This window comes from Nesoenas mayeri (genome assembly GCF_963082525.1).
Source record: "Nesoenas mayeri genome assembly, chromosome: 8".
Taxonomy (NCBI): domain Eukaryota; kingdom Metazoa; phylum Chordata; class Aves; order Columbiformes; family Columbidae; genus Nesoenas; species Nesoenas mayeri.
The window spans coordinates 9,680,946-9,708,724 of NC_137554.1; the positions used below are offsets into that span (position 1 = coordinate 9,680,946).

General features: G+C 38.6%; 1 protein-coding gene across 3 annotated transcripts; it reads left to right on the forward strand.

Moving 5' to 3' along the window:
• Positions 1-374: 374 nt before the first annotated feature.
• SH3GLB1 (SH3 domain containing GRB2 like, endophilin B1) lies at positions 375-26,625 on the forward strand. Of its 3 annotated transcripts, none has more exons than XM_080348505.1 (10): positions 375-532; positions 6,073-6,214; positions 8,443-8,571; positions 10,262-10,395; positions 10,787-10,879; positions 12,935-13,021; positions 18,859-18,948; positions 19,478-19,578; positions 24,895-25,126; positions 26,086-26,625. In XM_080348505.1, exons 1-10 carry the CDS (start codon positions 461-463, stop codon positions 26,191-26,193), a joined length of 1,188 nt encoding a protein of 395 aa, XP_080204631.1. In that variant the 5' UTR covers positions 375-460; the 3' UTR covers positions 26,194-26,625. The 3 variants fall into 3 exon arrangements, with proteins under 3 accessions (XP_080204631.1, XP_080204629.1, XP_080204630.1); XM_080348504.1 differs by lacking the exon at positions 12,935-13,021 and adding an exon at positions 1,718-1,781 and having other exon boundaries at positions 392-532; positions 26,086-26,579; XM_080348503.1 differs by lacking the exon at positions 12,935-13,021 and having other exon boundaries at positions 26,086-26,579.
• The last annotated feature ends 1,154 nt before the right edge of the window (positions 26,626-27,779 follow it).

Genomic DNA, 27,779 nt, shown 5'->3' on the forward strand with positions numbered 1-27,779 from the left:
GTCCTCTCCGAGCCCGGGCCGCGGGTGCCGCCCCCTGCGGGCCGGGCCGCGCTGCCCGTGGCGAGCACGAGCAGTGTCGCGGACACGCGCGCCGGGCTCCACGTCGGAGGCCGCGGCCGGGCCGGGCACCGCCCTTCCCCCCCCAGCCCGGGGCGCTCCCGCCCCGCAGCGCGCGGTAACGGCCGCGGCGCCCTGAGGCGGGGTCGCGTGCCCAGCCCCGCCCATCGCTCCCTCACGGCGGCGCGAGGCGGGGCCGGGCGGGCGGGGCCGCCGCTCCACCGGCCGATCCGGGCTCTGCGGCTGACGCCGCGGCCGCGGCCAATCCGCTGCGGCGCCGGGCCGGGCCGGGCCTGGCACCGCCCCCGGCACCGCCCCCGGCGGCGGTCCACAGGGACGGGCCGGAGCGGCCGCCGCTGCCGCGGGTGTGCGGGCTGAGTCAGCGCCCCCTCCCCCGCCGAAGATGAACATCATGGACTTCAATGTGAAGAAGCTGGCGGCCGACGCGGGCACCTTCCTGAGCCGCGCCGTGCAGGTACGCCCCGCCCGCCCCTGTGGAGGCCTCGCCGGGATCGAGCTTCGCCGCCGCGGCTCTAGCTGGGGAAGGTGGGCGAGGCCGCGGGCTGGCTCCGCGGGGCCGCCGCCGGGCCCGGTGCGTGGCGTTGGCCGGGGAGCTCGGCTCCTCCCCGGGCCGGGGAGCGGCGGCCGGGAGGGGCCGGGCCGGCGGCTGGGCCCGGCGCGGGCTTCCCGCTCTGACGGAGCGCCAGGCCCGGCTGCGCTGGCGAGGGCTGAGCCCAGCCCGCTGGCCTGGCCGGTCAGCGACGTGCTGCTGTGAGCTGCCTGCTCTCAAGGCAGCTCCTTGCCCGCGGGTGCCCTGCTGGCTCTGGGCACGGCAGACCCTGGGGATCTCGCCCAGGCTGGTTGCAGAGCAGCTGAGGCTGGGGGACGGGCGGGCGGGGGGCGCTGAGACAGCCCAAGGTCAGGACAGACAAAGCGGGGAGAAGGCGCCTGGGCTGAGGACGGCGAGTCTGAGCAGGTATCCGCTGCGAGGAGGTACGGTCGGACTTGATGTACCGAAAGGACAAAGGTGTGTCTCTCCTGAAATAAGCTGGTGTTTTTACTGGCTGCTAAAAATGTGTCCTGCTGCCTGATCGGTGAAATTCGAGCTCTGATGTGACACGTAAAGTGTCTGCTTAGGCTCTTTGGTTTCGTTTGAGCTTTAGTACCGTTTTTAAGCTGGTTTGATAGCCCATTGTTTCTGAATCGGTATTCCCCTTCCTTCACGCTAAGGGCACTATAATTGGCTTTTGTTCCTTAGCTGTTGTCTTGAGCCGTAATCCCCTTTCTTTATATAATCAAACCTGAACAGATTTCCTGTCGGGAGGTGGACATCCGAGCAGTGTATATAGTGTAATCCACTTTGGTTTCTCATGAATTCTCGCTGGGTCACAGTCAGGTTTGGAACGTGATTAAAGTTGTTCTCTGATCTGATTGGTCTGATCTATTGCCCTAAATCTCAATATTCAAGCAGAACCGACGATCAGCAGCACAGCAGAGCTCTGAAAATGCAGACTCATCAGAAAACATTGTTGTTCAAATTTAAATGAATTTAAAGCAGTCGTTGTGCTTCTCTTTGTGATAGAGGTCCTTCCATGCTTCCTCCCCCCGCCCCGGCTTCTTTTGGATCTACATATTTCCTATATCATCTTTTCCTTTCCAGCCTCCACCCCTTTCCCTTTTATTACTCGACAAGGAAGAAAGGGAGATGCAGTTCACCCTTCATTGTAAGATTCTGGGGTTGGGATCTTGTGATTTTTGTCTCTTATATCTTGACTTTTTACATCTAAATCAGCTTATTGCATTGAATCTAACGAGGTTTTTGCAGTCTGTCATGGTTTAAAGGTGGTGTAAACTGTGGTTTATTCCAGTATGTTCTATCTGCATTATTGGTTTACTATAGATAGCTATATTAGCTATCTGGTTAATCTAAACTAAAACTCAGTGGAAACATGGAAGTAATAATTTTGTTCTACCAGCTGCCACTTTCCTCTAAAACAAGAAATTTAATGAAGGCACTGAGGAGGAGAAGCAAATCCTTAACATGTTCTTATAATCTGAGTTACTAATGTTCTGTGTGCTATTGTTGCCTCCCCTGGTGTGGTGGTGGTTTTTTTTGTGTGGGTTTGTTTGTTTTGGTTTTTTGTTTTGGTTTTGTGTGTGTGTTGGGTTTTTTTAAGTTACTATGTAATGCCTACAGATAATATTAAGGGGTAATAATTCTGTGGATTTTTCTAAATCCCATCTGGGTGTAGATTGTGTCCTCCAGTGAAAATTATAGTTCTGTATATTGAGTTAAGCTCTTATGTTCAGGCATTGCTGGATAACATGGTATGACCTGACACTAGTTGCTTTGGAATATTAGAAACAAAAAACCTCACCAAACCCTGTGAAACCATTCAGCAGCATAAAATGGTAGGTAGGAGACCCACATAAAATGTCAATTCCAACTCTACTTAAGCTGTTTTACAAGATGGTGAACATCTTGTTAGTGTTTCACAGGCTTCTCACACTTTTCTGTTACGAGGGAATTGGGGCTATTTTACAGCAAACCACCTGATAGTCATGTTCCAGGAAACCTGTTCCTTCTGTGGATGAGATTATACTGTGTTCAGACTGCCATATTCTAGTTAGTAATCTACAGAAAAATCAAGCCTAATGCAGAGTTTACCCTTCCTTCTGGCAGGCAGAAAATACTTTGAAGGAGTTGTTCTCAGTCAGTCTTGCAGTAGTTGCAATTTCTGGAACAAAGTAGCAAATGATTATAGTTAGTGGTATTTGAGGTGAAATAAATGCCATAGTATGTAGTAATGAGAGTCCTTCCTCTTGCCAGGCTCTGTAATCCACAAGCTGCCTGCGTAGTGGTGGGGAATAAGCTGGGCTTTTACTCCTTGGTAGCAGAAACACTTCTATTGTTCATTGCTTCTCCCTGAAGTTAGAGCCTTATCTTAAAGCAATTTCTCCTTCTAGTAATTTTTCAACTTGAAATGTTGATTGGGTTGTGATAACCCAGTTGTATGCAAAACAGTACAATTTCCTTCTGTGGGAGCTGGTGACATTCAGGCAACTTGTGTATATATTTTTAATTTAATAAAGATAGATGGATTAGATGATTTACTGATATGGTTTGTTCCAGCAGTGCTTACATTAAGTGTGTCTGTATGGCATGTTGTAAGCTTTAAGGAAAAGCAAAACAAAGCTTTTTTTTTTTTTTAAGAGCTCTTATCAAAGTAGGAAATCATTAGTATCTGCCTATGTTGGAACAGTTTTCTAAGTAGAGTGAAAATTCTTGATCCATAGCACCACTTTCCTTATTTTGTTCTTATCATTAAGGAGGTATGGAATATTACCTGGAAAGGGGCATAAAACAGAGAGACAAGTTCAAATTTAGGTTTCAGGGTAACTGAGAAGGGAAGTCAGAGTGGCAGCATTGTTGCATTACATTGATGCTGGAAACCATACTTCTGTCAAACTACTATTTACCACGTTAGTCAGTATTGCTAGTTTTTCTTTTAAGTGAATATGTGAGATCTAACATTGGCTAAGCAATCTTCACACTGCTGAGTAGATGGTGCCAATGACACCAGGCTGTGAGGTGTGGTTGATGTGCTGGAGGGAAGGGATGCCATCCAGAGGGACCTTGACAGGCTTGACAGGTGGGCCTGTGCAAACCTCATGAAGTTCAACAAGGCCAAGTGCAAGGTTCTGCACCTGGATTGGGGCAATCCCAAGTGCAAATATGAGCTGGGTGGAGAATGGATTGAGAACAGACCTGCAGGGAAGGACTTGGGGGTTTTGGCTGATGAGAAGCTCAACATGACCCTGCAATGTGCTTTTGCAGCCCAGAAAGCTGACCCTATCCTGAGCTGCATCAAAAGAAGCATGGCCAGCAGGTCGAGGGAGGTGATTCCGCCCCTCTATTCTGCTTCATGAGACCCCACCTGGAGTCCTGCATTCAGCTCTGGGGTCACCAGTATATGAAGGATGTGGACCTGTTGGAGCGAGTCCATAGAAGGGCCACAAAGATGATCAGCAGACTGGAGCACCTGTCCTACAGAGGCAGGCTGAGAGAGTTGTTGTTCAGCCCAGAGAAGAGAAGGCTCTGGGGAGACCTTATAGCAGCCTTCCAGTAGCTGAAGGGGACCTACAAGAAAGAGCTGGAGAAGGAGTTTTTACAAGGGCATATAGTGGTAGAACAAGGGAGGAAAATGGCTTTAAACTGAAAGAGGGTAGATTTAGATTAGATATAAGGGAAGAAATTCTTCCCCATGAGGGTGGTGAAGTGCTGCAACAGGCCGCCCAGAGAAGCTGTGGATGCCCCATCTCTGGTAGTGTCCAAGGCCAGGCTGGAAGGGGCTGTGAGCAACCTGGTCTAGTGGAAGTTGTCCCTGCCTATGGCAGGGGGTTGGAACTAGGTGATCTGTAAGGTCCCTTGCAGCCCAAACCTTTCTATGATTTATGGAAAGATTAATAGGAAAGCCCTTTTCATAGATAAATGCTCTTCTCTGTAAATAGTAAAAAAAAAAAAAAAAAAAAAAAGCAAACCACAAACTATTTATATTGTATTCTAATGAACCTGTAAAATGTTTCTGAGAACATCTTACAGTACCTGTCATCTTTTTAAAGAGCCTTTTAAACAGTAGCAGTAAAAAAATCCATAAATAAATTTCGTTCTTCCCTATACTGCAATTGAACTTTCTTGTGAAGGCAGCTTGCTGTTATGTAGAACTGCAAATGCTGTAGCACTTATCTAGACTTTCGATGTGAATGAAATGAAAATTGGTTTTATTCTACATGTGACTGAAATTAAAACAAAATTGGGCAATGCAATTTACTTGTCTCGTATTCTTGTTTCTTACTGTAAGTTTAAATATCTCATGGAATAACTTATTAAGAATGGAGTTTGACAGTCAAAATGCTTCCAGTCCTATTATGTTGTTAATTGGTAAGCTTGTTGGGGTTTTAATCATAAGCCAGGTTCTTCTGAAAATGCCTGACTTTGTACAGGCAGTCAAGTGATGAGATCATCATCATCATGAGGAACTACTGCCCTGAAGAGGGACAGGCAAAACCCTCATTTCCGGTTTTGCTTGGTTCCCTGCTGTGAAACACATGGCTTTCCCCTCTCCTGCAGAACTGGGGTTGAAGTGCAGACTGATTGTGGATTAATAATATTAATATCAAGTGAATAGAAGGTGGATTTATTTAGCTAAATGGAGTTATATTGTATTTCACTGTCACTGAAAACAGCTTGGAAGAGAACAGTGGAGGTCATCTCACTGTTTCTCTAAGGCATAGCCAGATCGGTTATATCTAAACAGTTAATCAAACATTGATTTGTCCTATTCTAAGAAGCAAAACCCCTCCCACCCCCAAAGATATTTATTCCACAGCTTGCCAGGGAAGTCTGGTTTAGCTTTTAATCCTTGTCTTTAAAAGCTTTCTCCAATGTCTAATTCTAATTTAAATCTTCATACTGAAGTTTAAACTCACTGCTTTTTGTCCTGTTAGTTGTGGATGGACAACATTTTTAAAAACACATTAAAGGCAGCTGCCATGAGAATCTGTTGTGTCTTCAGGTTTTACTGTGAGAGAAGGAACAAAATTAATTATAAAATATACAAGATTGAAGTAATCTTTTAATTGCCTTTGTTACCTCTGGACTCTTTCCATTTGGCTGCTGTTTCAAGGAGCACTATGCAAAATTGGACAAAATACTTCAAGTGAGAACTCCTAGTAACAAGTAGAGCAGAGGATTTCTTCATAAAGTTGTAAATTAGCTTCCTTGTCTTGGTCTGATTAACACCCTCCCGACCTTTTTTTCTGTGCTAGTAAGGGTGCATTGTCCTTAACTTTCTAATTTATCCTTAGATTTTTATTGGTGACTGGATAATGGTTAGATCTTTGAAAACATGATCTGCAGCTAATATGAGTGAATAGTTACTGTCTTAAACTTGTCCTGAGAAATTATTTCTATGAACTAACTGAGTACTTTCAACCTGTCTGACTAACTCGTAGTTCACAGAAGAAAAGCTTGGTCAAGCAGAGAAGACTGAACTGGATGCTCATCTGGAGAACCTTCTCAGCAAAGCAGAATGCACTAAATTGTGGACAGAAAAAATAATGAAACAAACAGAAGTATTATTGCAGCCAAATCCAAGTAAGGAGCCCTTCAAGTTTTTGTTTGCAACTTTTGAATTATTAAATTTGCCAGTGTAAATATTTACTGCAAGAGTTATTGCATAAGTTATGACTAAATACAGCAGTCTTAAAATTTGAAGGCTGGTATTAGGGAAAGGACATTATGAAGCGCTACTCAGAATCAGAGACACTGTACCAATTGCTGGTACTTCCTTAACCCTTTGAATATGAAAAGATTTAGACAGAGCTCTTTAAACTATAGCATTGGTTCTATACTCTGGTCAGTCCTGGATTTACTGGGTTTTGAATTGTTTCCAGTTTAATTGAATTTCCCACTCTAATTCCAAAAATCTTTGATACCTATAAGAACTCTGAAGTTCTTCATGAAGTATATGCAGTGGCTCAAGCAATTTCATTACTATTTTATTACTTCAAACTGTCTCCACAATACAGTTCAGCTTGAAGCAGGCAAGATAAACTGAAATATTGATCTCTAACAATTTTTTTACTAAAGAATTATTTTCTCCAGATGCTGAATCTTGATAATTTGCCATCATTTTATACACCATACTTAGACAGTACAATAAAGTTTCAAATATGCTTTCATGACTGATGAATCTCTAACAATAACAGAGAAAAATAGGTAGAAGAAATGTAGTTTTCTGATATGTTAATTTTATTTACTTATGAAATTACTGTGAGTAGTAATGTTGAGGCTGTTAGTTTTGGACTCATATCTTACATATCTGTGCCATTTGTGGCAGTTGTACTAGAGTTGGCAACAGTAGGAATTTGCTTAGTGTATAGATCTAGATTTCAAGCCAAGACCTGATCACTAGCCACTGAGCAAACTACTAGTACAAAAAAACCCCCCACATTTAAACCTCCTTTATGTTTGCTCAAATGATAAATATATAATACTGCTAATACCTCTGCACTAAAAACATTAATATTCGCCTTGTAGTGACATACTGAGTTAGTATTTATTAGTCCAGGTAAATCATACACTGATAGTATTTCTCTAGTGCCAAACAGATAAATTCTTTATAATGCCAGTCTTTGAGCTATCGTTTTGGAAGCCTGTTGAATGCCTTAGTTGCAAAAAAAAAAAAGCAGTGTTTAAAAAACAAATGTGAAAACCAGACCAGTGCTGTGGGAAAGACGCAATAGAGGTTACAGAATAGGCCAGAGGAAATAGTTGTCTTGTTCATTTAATTCAGTATTTGTAATATGTATTGACTTCTTCAGAAACTTGTAGAATATTGAATCACTAACTCTAGGCTGGTAGAACTATGTGAGGAAGATTCGGGGGAAGGATAATATATGGTAGTATCTCAGTTACGCTGACCAGTCAATTTTCTGATGGCTAAAAATACTCAGTGTTAAGCAGTGGTCTTCAGCTGTTTGGCAGCCTACTTGGAAGGACTATCACAGGCTGTAGAGCTGCTTTTGGTGGTGGTTAATGGAGCAGCCCTGTCTGGGAGAGAAAAAATAACATTAAATCTCATTTTTAATTGTACCTTTAGGTCAGACACATGTAATAATCCAATAATTTTAGATTAGTTTTCAGTTCTATTGTCATTTAGTCAGAATTAAAAATTATTGATAAAGAAAAACCCAATGAATTTGGGTCATTTTTGGTTCATCCTTGGTGCCAGGGAATGCACTGGTAATCATGTTTGTCTGTGTCAGGTTAATTTTCGTGGCCTTCATGAGGGAGTAGTTATTTAATCCGGTGCTGATGAAAGCTGCCTAACTCACAGTATTAATTTTTGTTGCATTGAAGTGGCAGGTTTGTTTGTTGGAGAGTTTCTTTGTGTCTGTACTATTGCAGACTGAAATTAGTTCATACTGGTTGCAGAAACAGTGTGAGCTAATGATGAAGTCAAAACAATTCTAGTGAACAATTTTCACGTTTTTTTCCTGGAGAGGGGAAAAAAGACTGGTTGTGTTAAAGAGAAGTGTTCTGTTATGTTTGTACAGCAAAGGCTTCTGGACAAAATATTGAAAAACTGTATAAATATACTGTTAGAAGGGAGTAAAAAAGTATAATTTTTCACTTTCATAGATGGCTCTAAGAAACACTTGAACATAGTGTGACAAACATGGAATACAGTCAGTTTCCGCAAACAGTATCTTAAATTTCACTTAATGTTGAGTTTAATGTACAGATTTTTTTTTGTTTGTTTCTATTTCTAATGTGTGTTTTGAATGCCAGTAATTATTTCAAATAAACATTTGTTTTAGATGCCAGAATAGAAGAATTTGTCTATGAGAAACTGGACCGCAAAGCACCAAGTCGCATGAATAATCCAGAGTTACTAGGCCAGTATATGATTGATGCTGGGAATGAATTTGGCCCTGGAACAGCCTATGGTAAGTAGAAGCAAAAAATACATCTTACATTGCAGAAATGAAGGGGGAAAAATGCACAGATCTAGTTTTTCTTAACAATGTAAAATGGTATTTCTTGTCTTCCTCTAGATAAACTGATATAAAAGTCATTGAAGTGTTTTGAGGTGACTTGCTGTATAACTTTGAGCATTAGGAGATCAATGATCAGGTTACTATCCAAATCTAGAGCTAGAACCTGATGTTGGAATGGTCAGAGTCTTTGTGGATTTTCTTACCTGAATAAATAATTCTGGAGTTAATTTCCTTGTTAAAGGAACACATTTGCACATCTGATTACACTTATGCATTTTATTTGTGGTGTGGAGTGAAACTGTCCCTGAAATTAAGTTCTATACTAAGAAGCCTCTCTACTGTATTCCTTCTTCTGTTAATATATGTTTTGCTAAAGATGAGAGTATAGAAGATAATCTAAATTTTCTTCTTTCTCCATCAAATTTATATACTGATGGCAAGAGGATTGAGGGTGTTATATCTAATGTTTTATGCTAGCATTAATTATATAGTCTAATACTAGGGTTCTCTACAACTTTTAAAGTTGCTGATAATAGATTTAGCTGTTAATTTAACTTGACCAATTGAAATGCATAGGTGTCTATATATGAAATACACTCTGCAATCGAAGCCTGGTAGCTAGCTCACTTTAGTTGCTTTCTTCAAAACTGCAGTGTGAAGGAAAAGTTTTGTTCTGGGAAGAATGAGTTCTTTATATCTGGAAATAATGGGGTTCCTTTTCGAAAGAACGAAAGTGCACTTTAAAAAAAAGAAGTAAAGGTTTTATAGAAGACTTATGGATATGAAATCAATAATGGCAGGCTTTGTTCCTCTTGCTTCCACATGGTTTTATGCTTTTATCTTTGGCCTTCCTTCTGATCATCAGCCTCAAGTCTTGCTTTTTAACGTTTAATGGAGTTGTACTTACAGGCACACTGTACCTTAACTTGCAGGATTTTTAGAATTCAGGCAAGTAACTTAAACTATTAGCATAAATATAGATACACTGTTGGCGTTCATGTGGTGTCAAAATATTTTAGTCCTCTGAAAACTTGGTGTCTTTTCTAACTCAGCTGTGTCAGACTGTTGAAACATAATTGCTGTATTCTTGCTACACCAACTTCAGTTTCCATACCTAACTTGAAACCAAATTTCAAAGTATTGTTCAGTTAATCTACAAATGCATATTTAGAAGCTGGAGTTAATGGGGATGGGGAAAAGCACATTATTTTCCTGTAGTTAAGTGAGCTTTTCCCTTGCTACCCACTACTTGTGACTTAAACAAAAATGTGTGATAAGGGGAGGAGGCTGTTGGGTTAAATTACGTAGGTGCGATAACCAGTTCTAAAACAGGTATTCACAGTGGAGTTGTCATAGCTAGTGAAACTTCTACAATGCTTTATCTTTTCTCATTGAAATCTTGCCTTCACCCATGATTGTTATTAATAAAAATGGTTTGGTTTGGTGTGTAGTTTGCGTTGTTTTGGATGGTTGTGTTTTTTGTTTGTTTGATTTTTAGCTGATTCGGATTTCTTTTGAAATCTCTTGTGATGGCATTGGATTGTATTTCAAACCACTTCCCTAAACTTTCCTGCCATTAGAAACTTCTTTTGTTAACCACTTGCCTGAATCACTATGAAACTTTTTTTTTCCTTTGCAGGAAATGCACTCATTAAATGTGGAGAAACACAAAAGCGAATTGGGACAGCAGACAGAGAACTGATTCAAACTTCTGCTATAAACTTTCTCACTCCCCTAAGAAACTTTATTGAAGGAGACTACAAAACTATTACTGTAAGTTGAATTGTGCATTCTTCAGCATTTTACAGCAATTGTAACTGTAAATCTTCAAAATGAAGTAGTAGATAATTGTGCATTATTGCTTTCCTCAAACTAATGTTAAAAAGTCAGGTTGGACTTGTGCCTTTTGTGTATTTTCCTTTCTTTTGACCAGATAAAATAAAAATAGTTCTGAAAACTTGGGGTTTTTGTAACACTTTTTCTATTAAAAGTATGTATCCTGAGTATAAAATGTGTGAGAATAATTAGGATCTAATTCTGCCCCTCTGTTCAACTGAAGAACCTTTTTGTACATGATACTTAATTTTAAAAATCTCCAAGTAGACAGGCTTTTGCTTTTGAGTATGTTTACCTGTTCTCATGAACTAACCTAACTCACTTTCAGAAAGAACGTAAGCTGTTACAGAATAAAAGACTAGATTTGGATGCAGCAAAAACCAGATTGAAGAAGGCAAAAGTTGCAGAAGCTCGAGCTGCAGTAAGTAGATTTTTTTTTTTTTTTAATTTGTTTGTAACTTTCAAATTTATTGATATATATTTATAAACTTGACTGCTTGGTTATGTTTCCAGTCTTCGCTTCTTATCCTCACTGTCTTTCTAGATACTTTTTAAGAAGTGCCTCAGTGGAACACAAGGAAATGAAAGCGAATTGCTGATGAAGGTGTTAGTCTTCTATTTTTAGATATTCCATCAAGTTGAACTTACTTGACCCAAGTAAATATTCTCCCCTTGTTCTATATGAGATGAGCCTGTACTGCCAGAACTGAGTTTCCACAATCTGCCAAGATGGTTGTGAAAAACATATCACTCAGAGGTCAAGCTTTGGCATTTGAATCTCTACAAGTGTTGAAGCATTTGTGTAATTACTTCCAACTGGTGAACCTATCTGGACTTCTCTAAATCAAAAATATTTCTATTTTACTCTTTCTAAATTGTTGTACTACTTCATACCACCAAACAGGGTGAGACTCTTAGCCTCACATTTCTCAACCTTCCTTATTCACTCAAGAAATGCTTGTTCAAGGAGATGAAAATTACTATAAACTAAAAAAGTTTTGGTTTTTAAACTCTTAAAATGCCTCTAAGTGGAGGAATAAGTAATTGCGTGTATGCCATTTCAGTAGGGAATGCTTGTAGTATTTTCATAGCTATTTTGACTGCATTCCTTAAAGTGCAGAAGTTAATGATAGTGATTTTTTTTTTTCCTGTCAGAGGTAACTCAGTAGGGGTCATGCAAACAGATGCTGAAGGAATACAGACGATCTAAATATGCAGAGACATTGTACGTGATAAAGAAGTGGAAGTGGGACTGTTGGATTTTGCTGTCTTTTCCAAATGGATCACTGTCCTGAAACGTGTCAGCAGCATAATCTCTGAGACTGAGCTTTGTAGCTGAAGCACCTCACGTCTTTGGCATGGTGATCTTTCTAAAAAACCAACATTGTCCCTACCTGACAGTTCTGCTTCTGTCTCAATCCTCTGTGTTGTGTGTACTGTCCATGTGTATTTAAATTAGCTGTATTTCTTAAGTCCATGCATGCATTTCCCCTTATATGATGTAAATTTTGTGCAAAAAGTTACTTCTCTACTTGTCAAGCTTTCTTAGTTTGTAAGACTAACATTGGAGAGCAGAGCAGGATTTTCATCAGATAGTAGTGGAATTTAGAAGCAGTGAGTAGAGAAGCAATGGACAGTAAAGTATTCCTTTATTGGTTATTAACTTTTCTGTGGCATGGTAGCAAGTATATACCTTACTTTCTAAAGCAACAGGAAGATCATAAGGAAATTATTCCCCTCAAACTTAGTTTTAAAGGAAAGGCTCTATACTTGAGTTTTAGTTCTGTTACCAGTGTAAGCGCCCAGAGCTTGGTGCTTGGACAAAATTATTACCAGTTGCTGCTGCTACTACGTGGTCAGTCTTAAATATTCATATAGCAAGTAATTCAGTTTTATTAACAAATTTAGTGCTGGTAGAGCATGAAATGCCAGACCTCTTACTTTACTACCTTGCCTTCAATTTTAATTACATTTTAACATCAGTGTGCATGTTTAAGAACTATTGGATTGTGAAATTCTCTGCAATACAGAAATGAGGACTTGACCTGGATATAGATGTGATGCAAATGATCCACCTTCTGCTGGCTCACTTGTTTGTAAAGGAAGATATCCAACGAAGTGCTGAACTGATGGATTACCAAAGTGTATTGACTTACGATGCAAATTTTTATGTTTCACTACTTTCTTTGACAGGATAAAGTGATAAATTGCATCTATATTTGATTTTTTCCCCCTGTTATAACAATATTTAATCTTTGATGAAATTACATTCTCCCATGCTTACTGTACAAGTGAAGTAGCTTAGCTCAGTATTTAAAATAGAAATCTAACTAAACAGTTTTATTTATCTATATTCAGTTATATCTATATTCAGTCTTCCTTAGCTTAAACTTGCAGTGCTTTGTGACACTGATCAGTTCACCTGCTGTATTCACAGTGTTGTAACTTGCTTTTGTCTTTTATCTGTGCACTTAAGCAACTAAACACCTCTCAGCCTGAAGAGAATAACATTATGGTAAATGTCTCTTACGTGCTCAACTTGCTGCATGTAAAATGGCTAAAGGTTTGTTGGCCTCCTCTGTGTTCATTCATTTTCCTATCAAATGTTTTCTCTTGCTATCTAGCTCATTTGGTCTTGTTTTGGATATTTTTCCATGCCAAACTGGATTGGTTTAGTGTTCTAAATACACTTATGTCAGTACAGCATTAGATGATGTTTTTATCAGAATATTTCTGATAATCTGAAGTATACAGTATTCTGATTTCTGTGAGTTTATGATTGCAAACTTAGGGTGCAAAGGAGCTATATTTTTTTTAATTGATTCTGAAATTAATTTCACCCATTGGAGGGAAAGGGATTACTTCATTCTCCTATTTTTTTAATATGAGTGGGAGTGAATTATGTTAAATGTCCAGGATAAATTATTATGTAGAAATTATTCCCTTCAAGCAATGTTTTACAAATAACTGAAACTGAATAATGTCACATAAATTAATGGCTTAACTTAGAGTATAGTATATCCTAAACTTGTTGCAGGAGCTCATCATTGCAGCTGTTTTTAGCATCATAATTGTAGAAGTGGAAAAGGAAGGGATTAATTAATTATGCACAACATAAACTGTGCTGTTCAGCCTGTCCTGGTTTGGTTCTTGGATCTGCATGGCATAGTGGGTCTCATCTCAGTTAGTGTTCCAGATTTCTCAGTCATGATCAGATATGAGCAAATTAACTTGTTTGTTACAACTTGCTTCTGCAACCTTTATGCACATTTCTTCCAACCAAAGTCCTGATTGTGTCATCTTACAACTCCAGAAAATGAAGGTTAAAAGAGAACAGCATTGCAAGAGGGAGTTGTAACAGCAAGCTGAAGTAATTAAGGTCTAAAGTAAATTCCTTGCAATTCTGTGATTTTGCTGTGCTGCTTGCTACTACTTAAACTATACCTCTGTAGCATCTTTAATTAGACATACCAGTTTGAGATACCTCTGTAGCATCTTTATTTAAATTTAGGTTTCAATTAAAATTCTTGTGAAATAGGAAACCAGTAATGGAATTAGCAAGAGAAATCATTAATCTGTTTCAGTCTTTACTTAACCAGCTGTTAAAATGAGAATAGCTTTCCATAGTTTTCCAGTATTTTAACACATGACTTAAATTCCTCCATAAGATAATGCAGTTTGTCTGATTCATGTCATTTTCTAAGTAGTTATGTCTCATATTGTAATAGCTTTTTTAAAATAGATTCTTGTAACATATAAGTTCCGCAATTCATATACTGTTCAGTATCTAATTTGTTTCACAAATATAGTGCTATTCACACTTGTAGTTTCATTGCATATGAAGGGCTTTGGGCAACTGACTTACAGCACTTATTAAATCCCTGTGAAGTTCTGAGGACAGGGAAGTAGTTAAAAGCCAAAGTATGGTTGCATTCTGTATTGCAGTACTACCAACGTCTCAGTTTGTATGTCTTTATTTTTTCCCCCTGCTCTTAATGCTGCCTAGATATGGGCTGAGGAAGTGACAAAAGTAAGTAAACAGTTTAGAAACTGCAGAATTCTGAAACCATAACTTGTACTGGTCTAATGTAATTGAGGATATTGCGTGTTCTTGATTTTTGGTCTGACGCTGGCAACCTGATGCATTACATTGGAGCACACTGGTTCCCTCTAGGGCCTTTCAAACTCCAGAGGGAAGACAATGCCTGGGGCCCGTTCTATTGTAAGCTGTTTCTGGCTGTCAGTACCATATGATTCTCGTGTGACAGGATACAACAGAAAAAGAACTACAACACTTGTCTCTCAAAATTTACTGGTATGGAGTTCTGTTAAAAATGACCTCTTAAGAATGAGCTTATTTGAAAATTTCCTGAAAGGTTGGGGTCCAGTAATCTAAACTGTCCTGAAAAATGCCGATCTTCAACTTCTGCTCAGAATATTGAACAGTAACTGAAATGCTGGAGTGCATGCAGGAAACTCAGAAAACTCTGCTTTCGAGAGGGCTTTGGTTTGGGTTTTGGTTTTTTTTCTTCTTCTCCCCACCTTTCTCCCCAGCGTCACTAGAGAATGCCCTGCTTATCTTAAGCAACTGAAATTAGGAAGTAGGCACATTTGAAAACTGCACCAGGGCTGAGGCCTGGTTCATAACTAGAGCTTTAGCCTTGGGGTGAGGGCTGCAGCCATCTCCTGTCATGCCATCCCTTGCCCAGGGAGAAACTCAGTGCAGCCAAGGAAATGTGGGCGATAGCTGCTCCGGGGCCACAAGAAGGGCTGTTCTCAGCCTCACCAGCCTCTGACAAAGTGGTATTGGGAAACAGGCTGTGAGAAGTTGTGCTAACAGTTAGAAGGAAATTTCTTAGGGGATTTCTGTGGAGGAGAGGAAATAAAAATGAAGGGTGGCAATAGAAAGTACGTGTAGCTGGAGAACAGGGACTTTCAGGTGTGGTTTTTAAAAGAGGACTAGATAGGCCTCTGTGGGAGGTGGAGGGAGTTACTCTTAGAAGCTGCAATATGAGCTTTGGGTGAAATTTTGAAGGCTGTGAGAGAAAATAAATGAAGGCTTTTTGTATTCCAACTTTGTGTGTTATGGTGCAAACAGGGAGATATATGTTTAGAATGTACAGTGAGAGCTTAGGCAGAAGGAAGAGTTTAGAGATTGAAAAGGAGGATTAGGTCAACTTTGATCCCAAAATTTGAATGTTATTGTGCTAGTTAAGTAAAGAAACATTTGAAAATAGCAACCTGTCTGCTGGACTACTTGGTACTATTTGGGAAAAAAGATGGGAGGGGGGCAGTAGTGCTGGGAATAAAAACTGATTTTGAAGATATGTCTATGAATAAAACTATTGGCTTGTCAGAGGCAGTGAAAAGCAACTTTAGGGATAGTGAAATCTAACTGATTGTGTCTTGGAGAGAGAAATAAATAATACAAAGTGCTTAGCCGTAGCATAAAAAAGAAGAAAAGCTTTAAATCTTGTAATAAATTATGTAATTCAAAGTTCCCCTTTTTAGTAAGCATGTAAAAAGCAGAGACAATTGAGAAGAAACTACAACACACCTTCTGCCAAAGGAAAAGTAATCCATCGAGGTCTCTAAAGGCAGTTTGTCCTTCTGCGTTTGAAGGTTGGAGGAAGAGATTCATAGATGTTTTCAACTTAAATCTAAGAAGCTTCCCAACAAGGATTTCAGACTGTCCAGTAATTTCTTGATCAATCACAGGGTTGTATTTGTTTATATGAGTCACAACAAAAGATCTGATTGGTGTCAATAACAGTTTAACTTCCCTTCTGAAATATGGAATTAAAGGATATTAAATGCCGTACCAGAAAATACATGGGGTAGGTACTGATATTACACATTTTATAAACAAGGATTTTGTTAGGATTCATCTGAGGTGTTTGGTGTGGTCAAGGGAAAGAGCAGAGGCTTTAGTTTCTGTTCAACACGTTGAGGTTAGACTGGTTTTGAACATCAAGAGGAGCTCCTGTCTTTGACTACAAAAGAGACAAGGAGGCCCAGGTATATCGGGTAGCATGAATATATCGATTATCACTGGTTCACTAATAGCATGTCTAACAAAACAACATTAGGAAGGTGATTTGATTTCCTATGCTCTTATGATTGTATGTTATCCCTTAGCTACAGGATTGCATAGTATTTCTGAGATATCATATATTCTTATGCAAAATTTGGTGATATTATGAACTTCTGAATATTTGTATTCAGAAACTGGGTTCATATGTTGAACTTGGGGAGCAAGTACGATTTTGAGGGATCTTCATGAGAGATACCTCCTGAGGCCTTCTAATTGCCTTAAAAAATAAAATATGACTGCAGTTGGGGGTCACTGGAAAGTTTAGGCTTGTATTTTGAGCTCTTTATCCTGTTCAGAAACAAGGGTGATCAGGCCATAAGCTTCCCAGACTGAAAGTCAGCTGTTTTTCACCTTTACTACGAGGTGTAGCATAGAAATGCTCTCCTACTACTGTTCACCTAGCAGTACTGGAAATAGGGATGGGCAAAACAGATTAAACACATCATCACATGATTCACTTTATGTAAATCTACAAAACCAGTACATCGGGCTTTTGTAAAGCAATGCATTTAAAGTCACTCTGTACTTGCTGGGTTAATGTGTTACCACATTATTTGCTTTGCCTTTTCTTATAGAAAGTAGTTGATTTGCTAAAATATTGCTGAAACAAATATAATTATTCTGATGGATATTTCCCCTTTTGTGTTCCTATTCTCATGTATTTACTTACCTAGCAGGAAGAAAGAAACACATGTGCCTCTCTGAAATCAGCAGTTGCTAGAGACTAGACTATTTATCTCCAGATAAATATGATTTTGCTGTTTGTTTGTTTTAAAGGAAATGAACATGTTGCTGCTAGTGAAGGGAGTGCCTTTCTTTCCCTCTTGGCTATCAGATTTGTCTTTTTTCCCCAGTTTATTGTTCCATTTCTCTCGAGGACTGCCCAATGGATTTAACTGATATGAATACAGTTTTAATAGGAAAATTCCAAGCAAAGATTCTTGCCTTGACAAACTTTGAAAACCTAATTAGTTTGTAACTTGATGCATACACTGTTATCTCAGTTTTAGTTAGAAACACAGGATACTTTGTAGCTGCTTCCTCACTGTTTAATTAACCTGTAAGCCTTCCCAAGTGCAGTGACTTCAGATGAAAAACATTTGTAGGGTAACTGCATCATTCTTCTGTGCTCATTTGTGAGATTAAGATCCTTCCATGTGACTTTTCATATTGATTAACATTAGTGGAATGCAAAAGCACAGTATTTCCAAATACATAAAATCCCTTAGAAGCCAATTATTATCAGTATCACCCCATTAAGTTTCCTGAGAATATATTTTCTCTCTGTTTTGTTGAGAGCAGTAACTTATGCATCTTTGTCTTAAAGCAGATTTTTGCCTCTGTGTTTGTTTTTAGAAACAAGGTGCTAAATGAATATAAGCATTGAGGCAAGATAATCCAGATTCCAGACTGAGGACATTCTGCCTCGGAACAGTAAATCTTAGATATTACAACACATTTCTATGTATTTGTGTTTTGAGTAGTGTCCTTTTTTTCCCAAAAAACCCTACTCTAAAGTGATTTTGGCTTGTGCCAAATGGAAGTCCTTTAAAACTGCTATAATATTAGCTTATTTAAAATTTGCTGTAAAGGATATGTAGCAAGGAATAAATATAATTTGGATTATTTAAATATGAAACTTAAATAATTTTAATAGGAATTTTACTCTAATTGTTGCTAAAACATTTGCTATAGTTTGGATTTATTTATTTTTAAAGATGGCTCAATTACAAGCTCCAGAAATACTTGTAGTAGCTTGGTGGCCAGTAGGATACATTGATTTATGAAATATCCTGTTAAAACTTATCATCAAAGATTTATGTATGGCTGATTGCTGTGCAGTTATATGACAGAAATAATGTGAGCTTTACCCTAGATTATTTGATCAGAGCCCTGTTAACTTTAAGTATACCAAAAAAATTACACTGTCCTTGGCTGGCACTGCTGTGCTGGCAGAACCCCTGGTGCAGACACTGTTATGCCAGTGAGTGTTTGGCTTGTTACTGGGAGAGGTGGGGTAATATTGCTGGCAGAAAAATGCCTTCCTTTTGCAGGTATTGACTATATAGAGTATGTATCTGATTATACAGCTGTTTGTTGTGTATGCAGGGCCTCAGCATGTTTCAACTCAAAATGCAGTTTTTCTTTTTGCCTAGTAAAGATCTGCAAAGAAAAGCCTGTTTTAAACACCTAAGCCTGTGATTAATGCATTTAGATGAGTAGCTCGGAATAAAACAGAACTGTTGCAGTCGGAAGGTGTAAGAGAGTGCATCGTACAAATACCTAATGTGCATCCTTCTCTTTAGTCTGAACAGGAAGTACGGATTACCCAGAGTGAATTTGACCGTCAGGCAGAGATTACCAGACTTCTGCTGGAGGGAATCAGCAGCACACATGTGAGTACCCAAAGGGGCAGAAGGGGAAAGTCAAAATTGGGGCACTTTCTAAAAATAACTACGGAAAGCTACTTGTCAACTTTAGGCTAAGACTTTTCACATTAAAGAATCAAACTGTGGTTTTCTTATTTTTTGAATTCTAGTTTATCATCCAATGAGTTTAACCTTAGTCTCTTGTTAACCTTGAGAATGCAGGAGCTTTCATTTTTATCTTTTAAACTTGGCTTCCTATTCGTCAGATCAACTGAATGTTGAAACCACAAAAATGTGCTAAAATATTAATTCTGTTGTGAAAACAATATAGTTAAATGGCATGATGCTTGTACAGCACCTTTTTTTTTTTTTTTGTGCTCAAATACATTAATTTTTGTGATATCTCATTTATCTGGTAAATCTAGATGCTATGCCTATCTGACATAAATCCATATGTGCCAATATTTGCATTAGCACCTGATTAGGAGACCAGTCTTTTTAATGCAGTGTAGTACTTTCTGCAGACTAAAAACTTGAATTCTTTGCTGTATTATAGGCACATCATCTTCGCTGTCTGAATGATTTTGTTGAAGCTCAGATGACCTATTATGCACAATGTTACCAATATATGTTGGATCTCCAGAAACAACTTGGAAGGTAGTAACACTGTAATAACTTAAGAAAAACAAAATGAAACATTTTGTTCTAAGTGCTTCTGGATAGTAGGGAAACTTACACTGATGTAACAGTGGTGAACACACAGGCGTGCAGGACTGAAAGGAATATATATGTTCTCAGGTGATTAATATGTGATTACCCCAGTGTAACTACTTCCCTAAGCCTACACACAGCACTAATGTGTTTTGAGGATTGATTTACTGATATTTTTTTATATTTTTGTAATAGAGGAAGGTGAGCCCGTGGTAACCTCCTTCAATGTTGCAAAAAAGAATTTCTAGAGATTTACTTGTAACCATTCACTTGTCTTATGCTTCATGCTACAAAACTGGTACGCAATGTCAGAAAAGTTTTTGTACTGCCCACAAATTCCTCTTACCTCTTAGTTTGCTACAGGCTACTACCTGATTTTCAATGAAACTGCATTTTACACTGTTAAGTGAGTTGGAAACGCAGATATTGTATCTAGGGAGAGATGTACTTTGTAATGTTTGTAATCAGTAATCCAAAGCACTCACAGCGGAATGAGCAAGTTTGTCTAGTTTTACTGTTTTGTGAATTTAGCATTTTTTAAAGATGAGAAGAAACCATCTGAAAGTAGTTAGTTCTCATAATCCTTTATTTTTTTGCGATTGCTGGTGAGGTAAAGAGATCTACATACTTACTTTTAATTAAGTTTCCCTATTCTAATTCTTTACAAATCAGCCTTTCTTAAGGTTATACCAGACCGTGTTATTTAGTTGAGCATATGCATTGAAGGATGATCTGTGCTTAGAAATTTACTGTAGTGTCTGTTCCAAATAACTGCCTCTATAAAGTATCCCTGTTTATGTTTTTTGTGACAAGGAAGTAAAAACAAAAGTATTCTTGAGTCTTGTTCTCTTCCTGACTTGCAACTTCCTGTGGCATTTCATTTCCTTTCTTCAGTTTGTTTGAATGGGTAGTCTAAAGACTTCTATAAAGTCTTTAAACATGTGATTTTAAAAGAAAAGCTACATCTTTAAAGTTACATTCCATTGAAAGGAGTATTCAACTCTAAACATTGGTAGTGCATAAATGCAAACTGTAGAATTGAAAGCTTGAAAATAATTGTTTACTGGATTATGGACAAGTAGATTTTAAATTAGAAATATATTTACACAATTATTTTGAGAAGATGTTTTTAATTTCTGTACTCCTAGTATATTTACCAGAAAGCTTTAAGCATAATACCCTGAAGGAAAAACATATTCCTCTTTAAAATCTCTTGCTTTAGGATGTATAGCATGTCCCAGGACAGTTATCTTTAAAATGTATGTAAACTGCTACCAGGTAGAAAAAAGGAAATTTAAAGAAAGTACCGTCTTTAGGAAAACAGAAGGATGTATCTTTATGTGGCTATCATCTGACTAGTGTTTTTGATAAAATTACTATGACTGCTAAAAGACCCAGAGTGTGGAAGCTTTGCAAAATCCTAAATGCCTCAGATAGCCAAATGAAGTTTCCCTGCCTACGTGGATTAAAACAGTAATGGTATTAAATCTTGGGTGTGTCTTTCCTTCCTTGTACAAGGAAGTCCCCAGGAGAGCACTGGGACAGTCTCAAGTTGCACTTCTTGCTTTGGAAGAGTTCCTCAGTTTGTAGGCACATAGTGCATAGCATTGCAGTAAACAACCAGATGAGCACAGTATGTGTAATGTGTTTCCTGTGTTACGCATAGGCAGATACAGTACCAAATAAACAGCTTGAGCAGCTCAGCTAGTTTTTGGTTGTGTTTGCCAGCTCTCTGCTGGTTAACAAGAGATATAGAGCGCTGAGTTACAGCTGTTCTTTTCACCTATCTAGGAATTACATTTTGCCATATTCTTATGAAAGCCAGGAGCTGTGAGGGACTTATTTTTGTTTTGAGATTGGTGAACCAAAGGTGTTCAACCTCTAAGTGAGATAGTTTGCTTTAAACAGAAACCTGTTTCTTAGAGTTATGCATGTTATGTTTTACCTGAATCAGAATCTGGGGCATAAGCCCTGACCTGGTTCATGTTGACACTATTCAATTTCCAAAGCTGAGCACTGATTTTCTTGATGTGCTTTCCGGAGTCACCTGTGGGGAATCATAGAATTATTTTGGTTGGAAGAGACCCTCAATATCATAGAGTCCAACTGTAACCTAACTCTGGCACTAAACCATGTCCCTAAGAACCTCATCTAAATGCCTTTTAAACACCTCCAGGGATGGTGACTCCACCACTTCTCAGGGCAGCCTGTTCTGGTGCTTCACAACCCTTTCCATGAACAATTTTTTCATAATATCCAATCTGAACCTCCCCTGCTACAATTTGAGGCCATTTCCTCTTTTCTTATCACTTGCTACTTGGGAGGAGAGACCAACACCCTCTGTGCTATAACCTCCTTTCAGATAGTTGTACAGAGAGTGAGCAGGTCTCCCCTCAGCCTCCTCCAGGCTAAACAGCCCCAGTTCCCTCAACTGCTCCTCAGAAGACTTGGGGGAACATGAGGGGAAAACTTGTTCTCAGTTCTATTTATATAAATAGACATGGGTTTGTGGATGTTTCCCTTCAAGGCAGCATCAGCTGCTTATCCCTCTACTGCCTCCCCCTCCTGTGGGGCTGCTTAAAGAATCAAGTCTCCCAGGTTAAACGCAATCTCTTCTTTTTTTCAGTTCCACAGAAGGAACTATACGAATCTGTTTCAAATATCCTGGTACTCTGTGGTTTTTTTTCTTGCTGATAACTGGTTTTGCTCTGAATTTTCTCAGCTTCTCTGACAGCCAAGCCTGAGCTTTGGCATCATTATTTTTTTTTTCAAATTACCCATTCCTAGTCCCTACTCTACAAGCTGTGAAACTCTTGCTACTCAAGTGTTCAAAAAAAATCCCAGACAACCTCTGTATAGCCAAAGCTTTTCAGTAACATGCATACATATGGCTTTGCAAAAAGAGTGAGACTTAATGCTTTACTGATTGACAGAGTAGTTATAAAGCTTTGCCTTTCTTTTCCACTAGCTGTACAAACCAGTGACCCTTTGAACTGAACAGAATCACTTACAAGTAATTACTGTGTTAACAGAGAACAGGTTTAGCAGTATATTAAACAGTAATTTAGCAATACTGAGAAACAGCTGATTGTTATTTAAAATTAAGTCCATCTGTCTGAATGTCAGCTAATCAAGTAAATAAACACATCATGAGGCACATCTGAGTTATCCCTACAAAAATGTGGAGTCTAGCTTCTCCTCCCTTTGTTCTTCTAATTTGATTTGCTCAGGGAATAAGGTGAACTGGTTTGAAAATCTGGAAAATGAAAACAAACTTTTTTTTTGGTGGAGTTGCAGTCTCTTCTTAGTAACCAGCTCTTTATGATCAAATGAGGTCAAGGTAAGCCAGAGCGGGGAGTGGAAATTCTTCCTTTTGATGGTAGTAAACTGCTAACTAAACTCACAACAGTCTCCTGAAAGACTGTCCAATTTTTTATATGCAATTCAGTCTAACTGTAAAGGGACTAGTTTTGTCCTTCACACCATATTCTCACTGTTTGCCTTCAGTCAGAAATAACCATTGCATGACCACAAGGTGAACATGTTTAACAAAGAGTTCTGATAGAAAGTTAAGGAATCATCTTGATGATTTTTGTAAGATCAGATTGTTGAATCAACTCCAAAACAACAGATTGCTAGATCTGCCTCAAATGACAGAGAATGAATGTTTGCACAGTAAAGGGGTAGAGGAGTGGGGCCACCCTGTTTGGTGGCAGTGTAAATTTGCCAGATTAAGCATAGTGTGAAACTATAAACTTGAGTGCAGTACTACTGTAGTTGCTACGGGTTTGAGCTGCCTTAATTCCACCTATGTTCATGGCCACACAATACAAAAATTATCCACTGTATTGATAGATCTAGTTTTCACCTGCATCTGCTTCCCTAAACGAGCTCCTCTTATGATCATATGAGCACCTATAATGTTGCAAACATGGGTGAGGGAATATACTGATCTTGATTTATGTGGTTCAGGTTGCCACTGAACTGTGTTTTCAAGAACTTAACTGGGAGCATAAGTGGGAAGGGATGAAGCTGTGTTTTCCGACAGGTTGATGCTAGTAAAAAAGCATCTCTGTAGAAGGACTGATGAGGAAAGTTATGTGTGGGAATTGTCTGACTAGTTGATGTAAAGACTGGTGAAAAGAATGGAAGGAATGGCAGCTACAGTTCTGTGTCATCCTGACTCAGTTGGACTCCTGTTTGCTGACCCTTTTTCATTGCATCAGCTTTGCCATTTTTCAAAACTTTCATTGACCTGCTTTTAAGGTAGAATCAGATGAGTGTTGGAACAAAAGAAGGCAGCAGAGGGACAAAGAATGACTGCATCAATGGCTGAATGAGTAAGTTCAGTCTGCCATGGAACTGCATCCCAGGATGTAGGGCAGAGTGACATGAAACAATCTCACAGCTTGTCTTTGCCCCCTTTGCTGTCCCATTTCCCCTGCCCCACTGCCCTGAAATCTCTTGCTGCTTGGCCTCCCTCTCTGCTTCTTCTACTTCAGCCATGATGTTGTTCAGTCCTTTCCCTTGGATTGGCTCTGGCTCTCATCACAGGTTTTTTGTGATTCAGCTCAATAACTTAGTAGAAGATTTTACACTTTTTTTTTTACCTTTTTTTTCATGCAGGTTAATGAGTTGAATTGACTTCATGAAAGGGTCTGGCAAGCACTACAGCTGGCCTCCTAGAAAGGAGGGGCTTAAGTTGATATAAGTTTGTCTTTAGTGTAATAAATATTTTTGTTTTACAACATGCAGTTAGCTGAATCAATGAACTGATTTAAATTAGAAAAATCATTGTGTGTTTTTTTATTCTTCTTTCAGAGGCTGTGTTTTAAACTTGCATTATATTGCCCTAATCTGGTTCAGCAGCACAATCTTTTGTGTAGCCACATAACTGAGGAATGAGCAGGAGGAGGTGGAGGCTGCTTTTACTGGCAGAGCTGTCAAAAGAAATGTTTATTAAAATACAGTCTGGATTAAGTCTGACCTACAGTGCTTTCCTGGTTTTGCCTTTTTTATTTTTCTCCTAAGAGGCAATGACCAAGTTTTCTGAAGTTGGCAGTATTTCTTTTAAAGTATAATGGTTTGATTTATACTACAGGTCAGGAACAACTATCTTTATTTAGGTTTATACAAATATCAGTGCTGTCCTGTTACTGCTGTCTACTGGTGTTTATTCTGTAGTTGATAAAAGCAAGAATGCTATTTTAGGCATGTAGAACTGATGCACTCAGAAGTCTTTTCATTTTTTTTCTCCCACAGCTTTCCATCTACTTTCCTCTCTAACAATAATCAGTCTTCCTCAACTCCTGTGCAGAGTGTTTCTCCTCCCTCAGTCTTGGCCTCAGCCTCTGCTTCATTGCCTTCAGTAACCAATTCCATAGTTACTTCAGGCATCAGTGAACTGAAGTCATCAACCGGCAGCAGGAAAGCGAGAGTTCTCTATGATTACGATGCTGCAAACAGCAGTGAATTATCATTACTTGCAGATGAGGTAAGAGTTTTCTGTGTACCTGTGTAAGACTGGGATGCTTGTGACTAGCCAGGTAAGATGTGCTACATCAAGAAATCTATGTAGTTGATAATTTTGATTAAACTTCAAGAGTATTCTTGGAGCATTGTTCTGTACCTATATACCCTAACATTGCATGGTGAGAGTCAACATTTGTTACACCGTCTTAGCTTGCAAGAATATTTTCTAGACAATCAAGATGCAATTTTACTGTCTTCTTTTTACCACACCTTTAGCACTGTTATCAATACACTTAGTCTTTCAAACATTAAATATTGCAATTTGGGAAGGATATGAAAACACAACCACTTCTTGTGTTAGTTGTGTTTATTCCTGTTCCAATTCAATTGCAAACTTAAGTCAGAGAATCCATACAAAGCAGGTGGAGATATACAATGGATCAGGGTGCTGGAACATATTTCCACCTAGTAATGTGACTGTAGTTTAACCCTGAAAAAGAGCATCCACACAAAAAGTTTTCAGATTATTTTTTTTTTTTGTAAATTCACTTTACTTAAATATTTCTACCTGACTTTGTTTTTTATCTAGACAGTGACTTATAAGCTGTGGCCTAACATTTTCTGTTAAGATGTAGCACATCAACACTATGTCTTTCTGTCACGCACATGAAGATCTGATGAACTTTCTTTCAGATTGCCTGTTAAAGTTGGTGGTAATATACAAGACTTGTAGATAAAAAGAATAGAAAAAGTAATGAATATCATTTCATCTGAAAAAAAGGTGCTTTAAAATATGCTACTGTATCTACTTCTTTTCTGTGGACCAATGAAATAACTTTTATGAGCACTAGATTATGTTCTGTGGATGCTCATATTAAGTGCTCTATTTAACTTAGTTCTAAGAATTTGGAGATCATATGAAGGTAGACTCGTTTTTTTCTAAGCAAGAAAAGGTTATAATGATGTGTTTCTGTTTTTTAGGTGATAACAGTGTACAGTATCCCCGGCATGGATTCAGACTGGCTGATGGGCGAAAGGGGAAATCAGAAAGGCAAAGTGCCTATTACTTATTTAGAATTGCTAAACTAAATGGTTGGCCTGAATAAAGACTGTCAATTATGGCAATGCCGTATTTATATACAATTAACGTTATGTAAGCAGGTTTAAGTGTCTTCCATGTTATTGTCTTGAGGGACAAATACCAGCCATTACAAACTGGCTTTTCTGCCAGCATGGTTGCATGGTAAATACTATATTCAAACCTAATGTGTTTAAAGCTTTTACTTCATGTGCCAAGAACAAGTTTCCTACAGATCTGTTTCTACTGAAGTTTTCACTAATACAAGCTTCTACTTTTGAGTAATCTAGATTGAAAGCAGGAGGTACTGTTTTCTACTGAAATTTTTCATTAATGGCAAAGCTTTTCTTCACATAAAATAAACTTATTGTGAACCGATGCAGGTGTAATGCACGTTATTTGAATAACCAAAACCAAATGTGAAACGTAAACCTTAAAGAAGTCCATATGGTTCTATCCCCAGCATTTCTGGACTTCAAACATGCTGAGGCACATATGACTATCTCGTGAGTGACTTGTACATTTAATTGCCTTTTGAAGAACAAAAACCGTTGTTTTCTCTCTGAAAATAGAAGGCAAATTGCTGGTATGTTGAGATTTTAAACTGCACCTAGGTGGACTGACACAAGCTAGTGACATGTTCTGACTTGTTTTTAATCTTGCCTTGTATTTTTTCCCTTTAATTGCTTTCCAGAAAAGAAGCTAATTCAGTTTGATTAGTAATTAAGATCCTTTCAACTGCAAATCAGCCTTTATGTTAAATTAAGCACTGCATTTTCCTAACCAAATACGCACTCTCTACATTTAAGTAGTTCTATAGATAAGCTTGCATTTGTTCAGATTATAGATTTTAACGAAAATCCGCATTCGCAGTTCTTATGCAACAGGTTATTGTCATGTTCTAATTGGATTCAATTAGCATTACACTACTTTGTTTTGCAAGACAACCTCCTTTAAATATGTGAGAAGGAAAAAAAAATGTTTTGAACCCAAACATGGCTTTAACAAAAGTGGTATTATTTTCAAATAACATAGCTCTTTCCTAAACATCGCACCCTTTAATGTTTCTCAAATAGCAGATTTTTTTAAGGCTGTAAAAAGATTAAAAGGCTAGATGGAGGGGATTTTTTTTAAGTTCCAGTATAGTTAGTTAATTGGGTTGGACTGGTTGAAGGACACTCTCTCCAATCAGAAGGAAATTATTCTCCTTGCAGAAGATGCAACATTGGCAGAAGTCCAGTTTAGCTCTTGTGGAACACTGGTACCAGGTGCTCAACTAACTGCTTCTGATCAGCCACCTTACTTGCAATGACAGTTCTTCAAATAATTTTTAACGTTGTCATTGCAAACATGTAGTGATGAAACTTTCCATGATATTAATTACTTTTTTGCAAACCATGAAATTTCTATAATTCTTATGTTGCTTCTGTTTCTTTCTAGAGTAGTGTTGTATCTTGCAGTAGAATTCTCTACCATATGGAAATTTTGGCTACAGGTAAAACCATCAGTATGTAGTGTCTGAATTCAGGCAAATGTGTATGGGAAGGTGGAGGAAGGAAAGCCATTTGTCCATCAAGTACATCACTGTGCAGAGATA

Excerpts from the sequence above, each read along its gene's own strand:
- SH3GLB1 (XM_080348505.1), top strand. The coding sequence starts at position 461 with ATGAACATCATGGACTTCAATGTGAAGAAGCTGGCGGCCGACGCGGGC. Across the intron at positions 533-6,072 it reads TCCTGAGCCGCGCCGTGCAG|TTCACAGAAGAAAAGCTTGG; the intron begins GTACGCCCCGCC and ends ACTAACTCGTAG. Across the intron at positions 6,215-8,442 it reads ATTATTGCAGCCAAATCCAA|ATGCCAGAATAGAAGAATTT; the intron begins GTAAGGAGCCCT and ends CATTTGTTTTAG.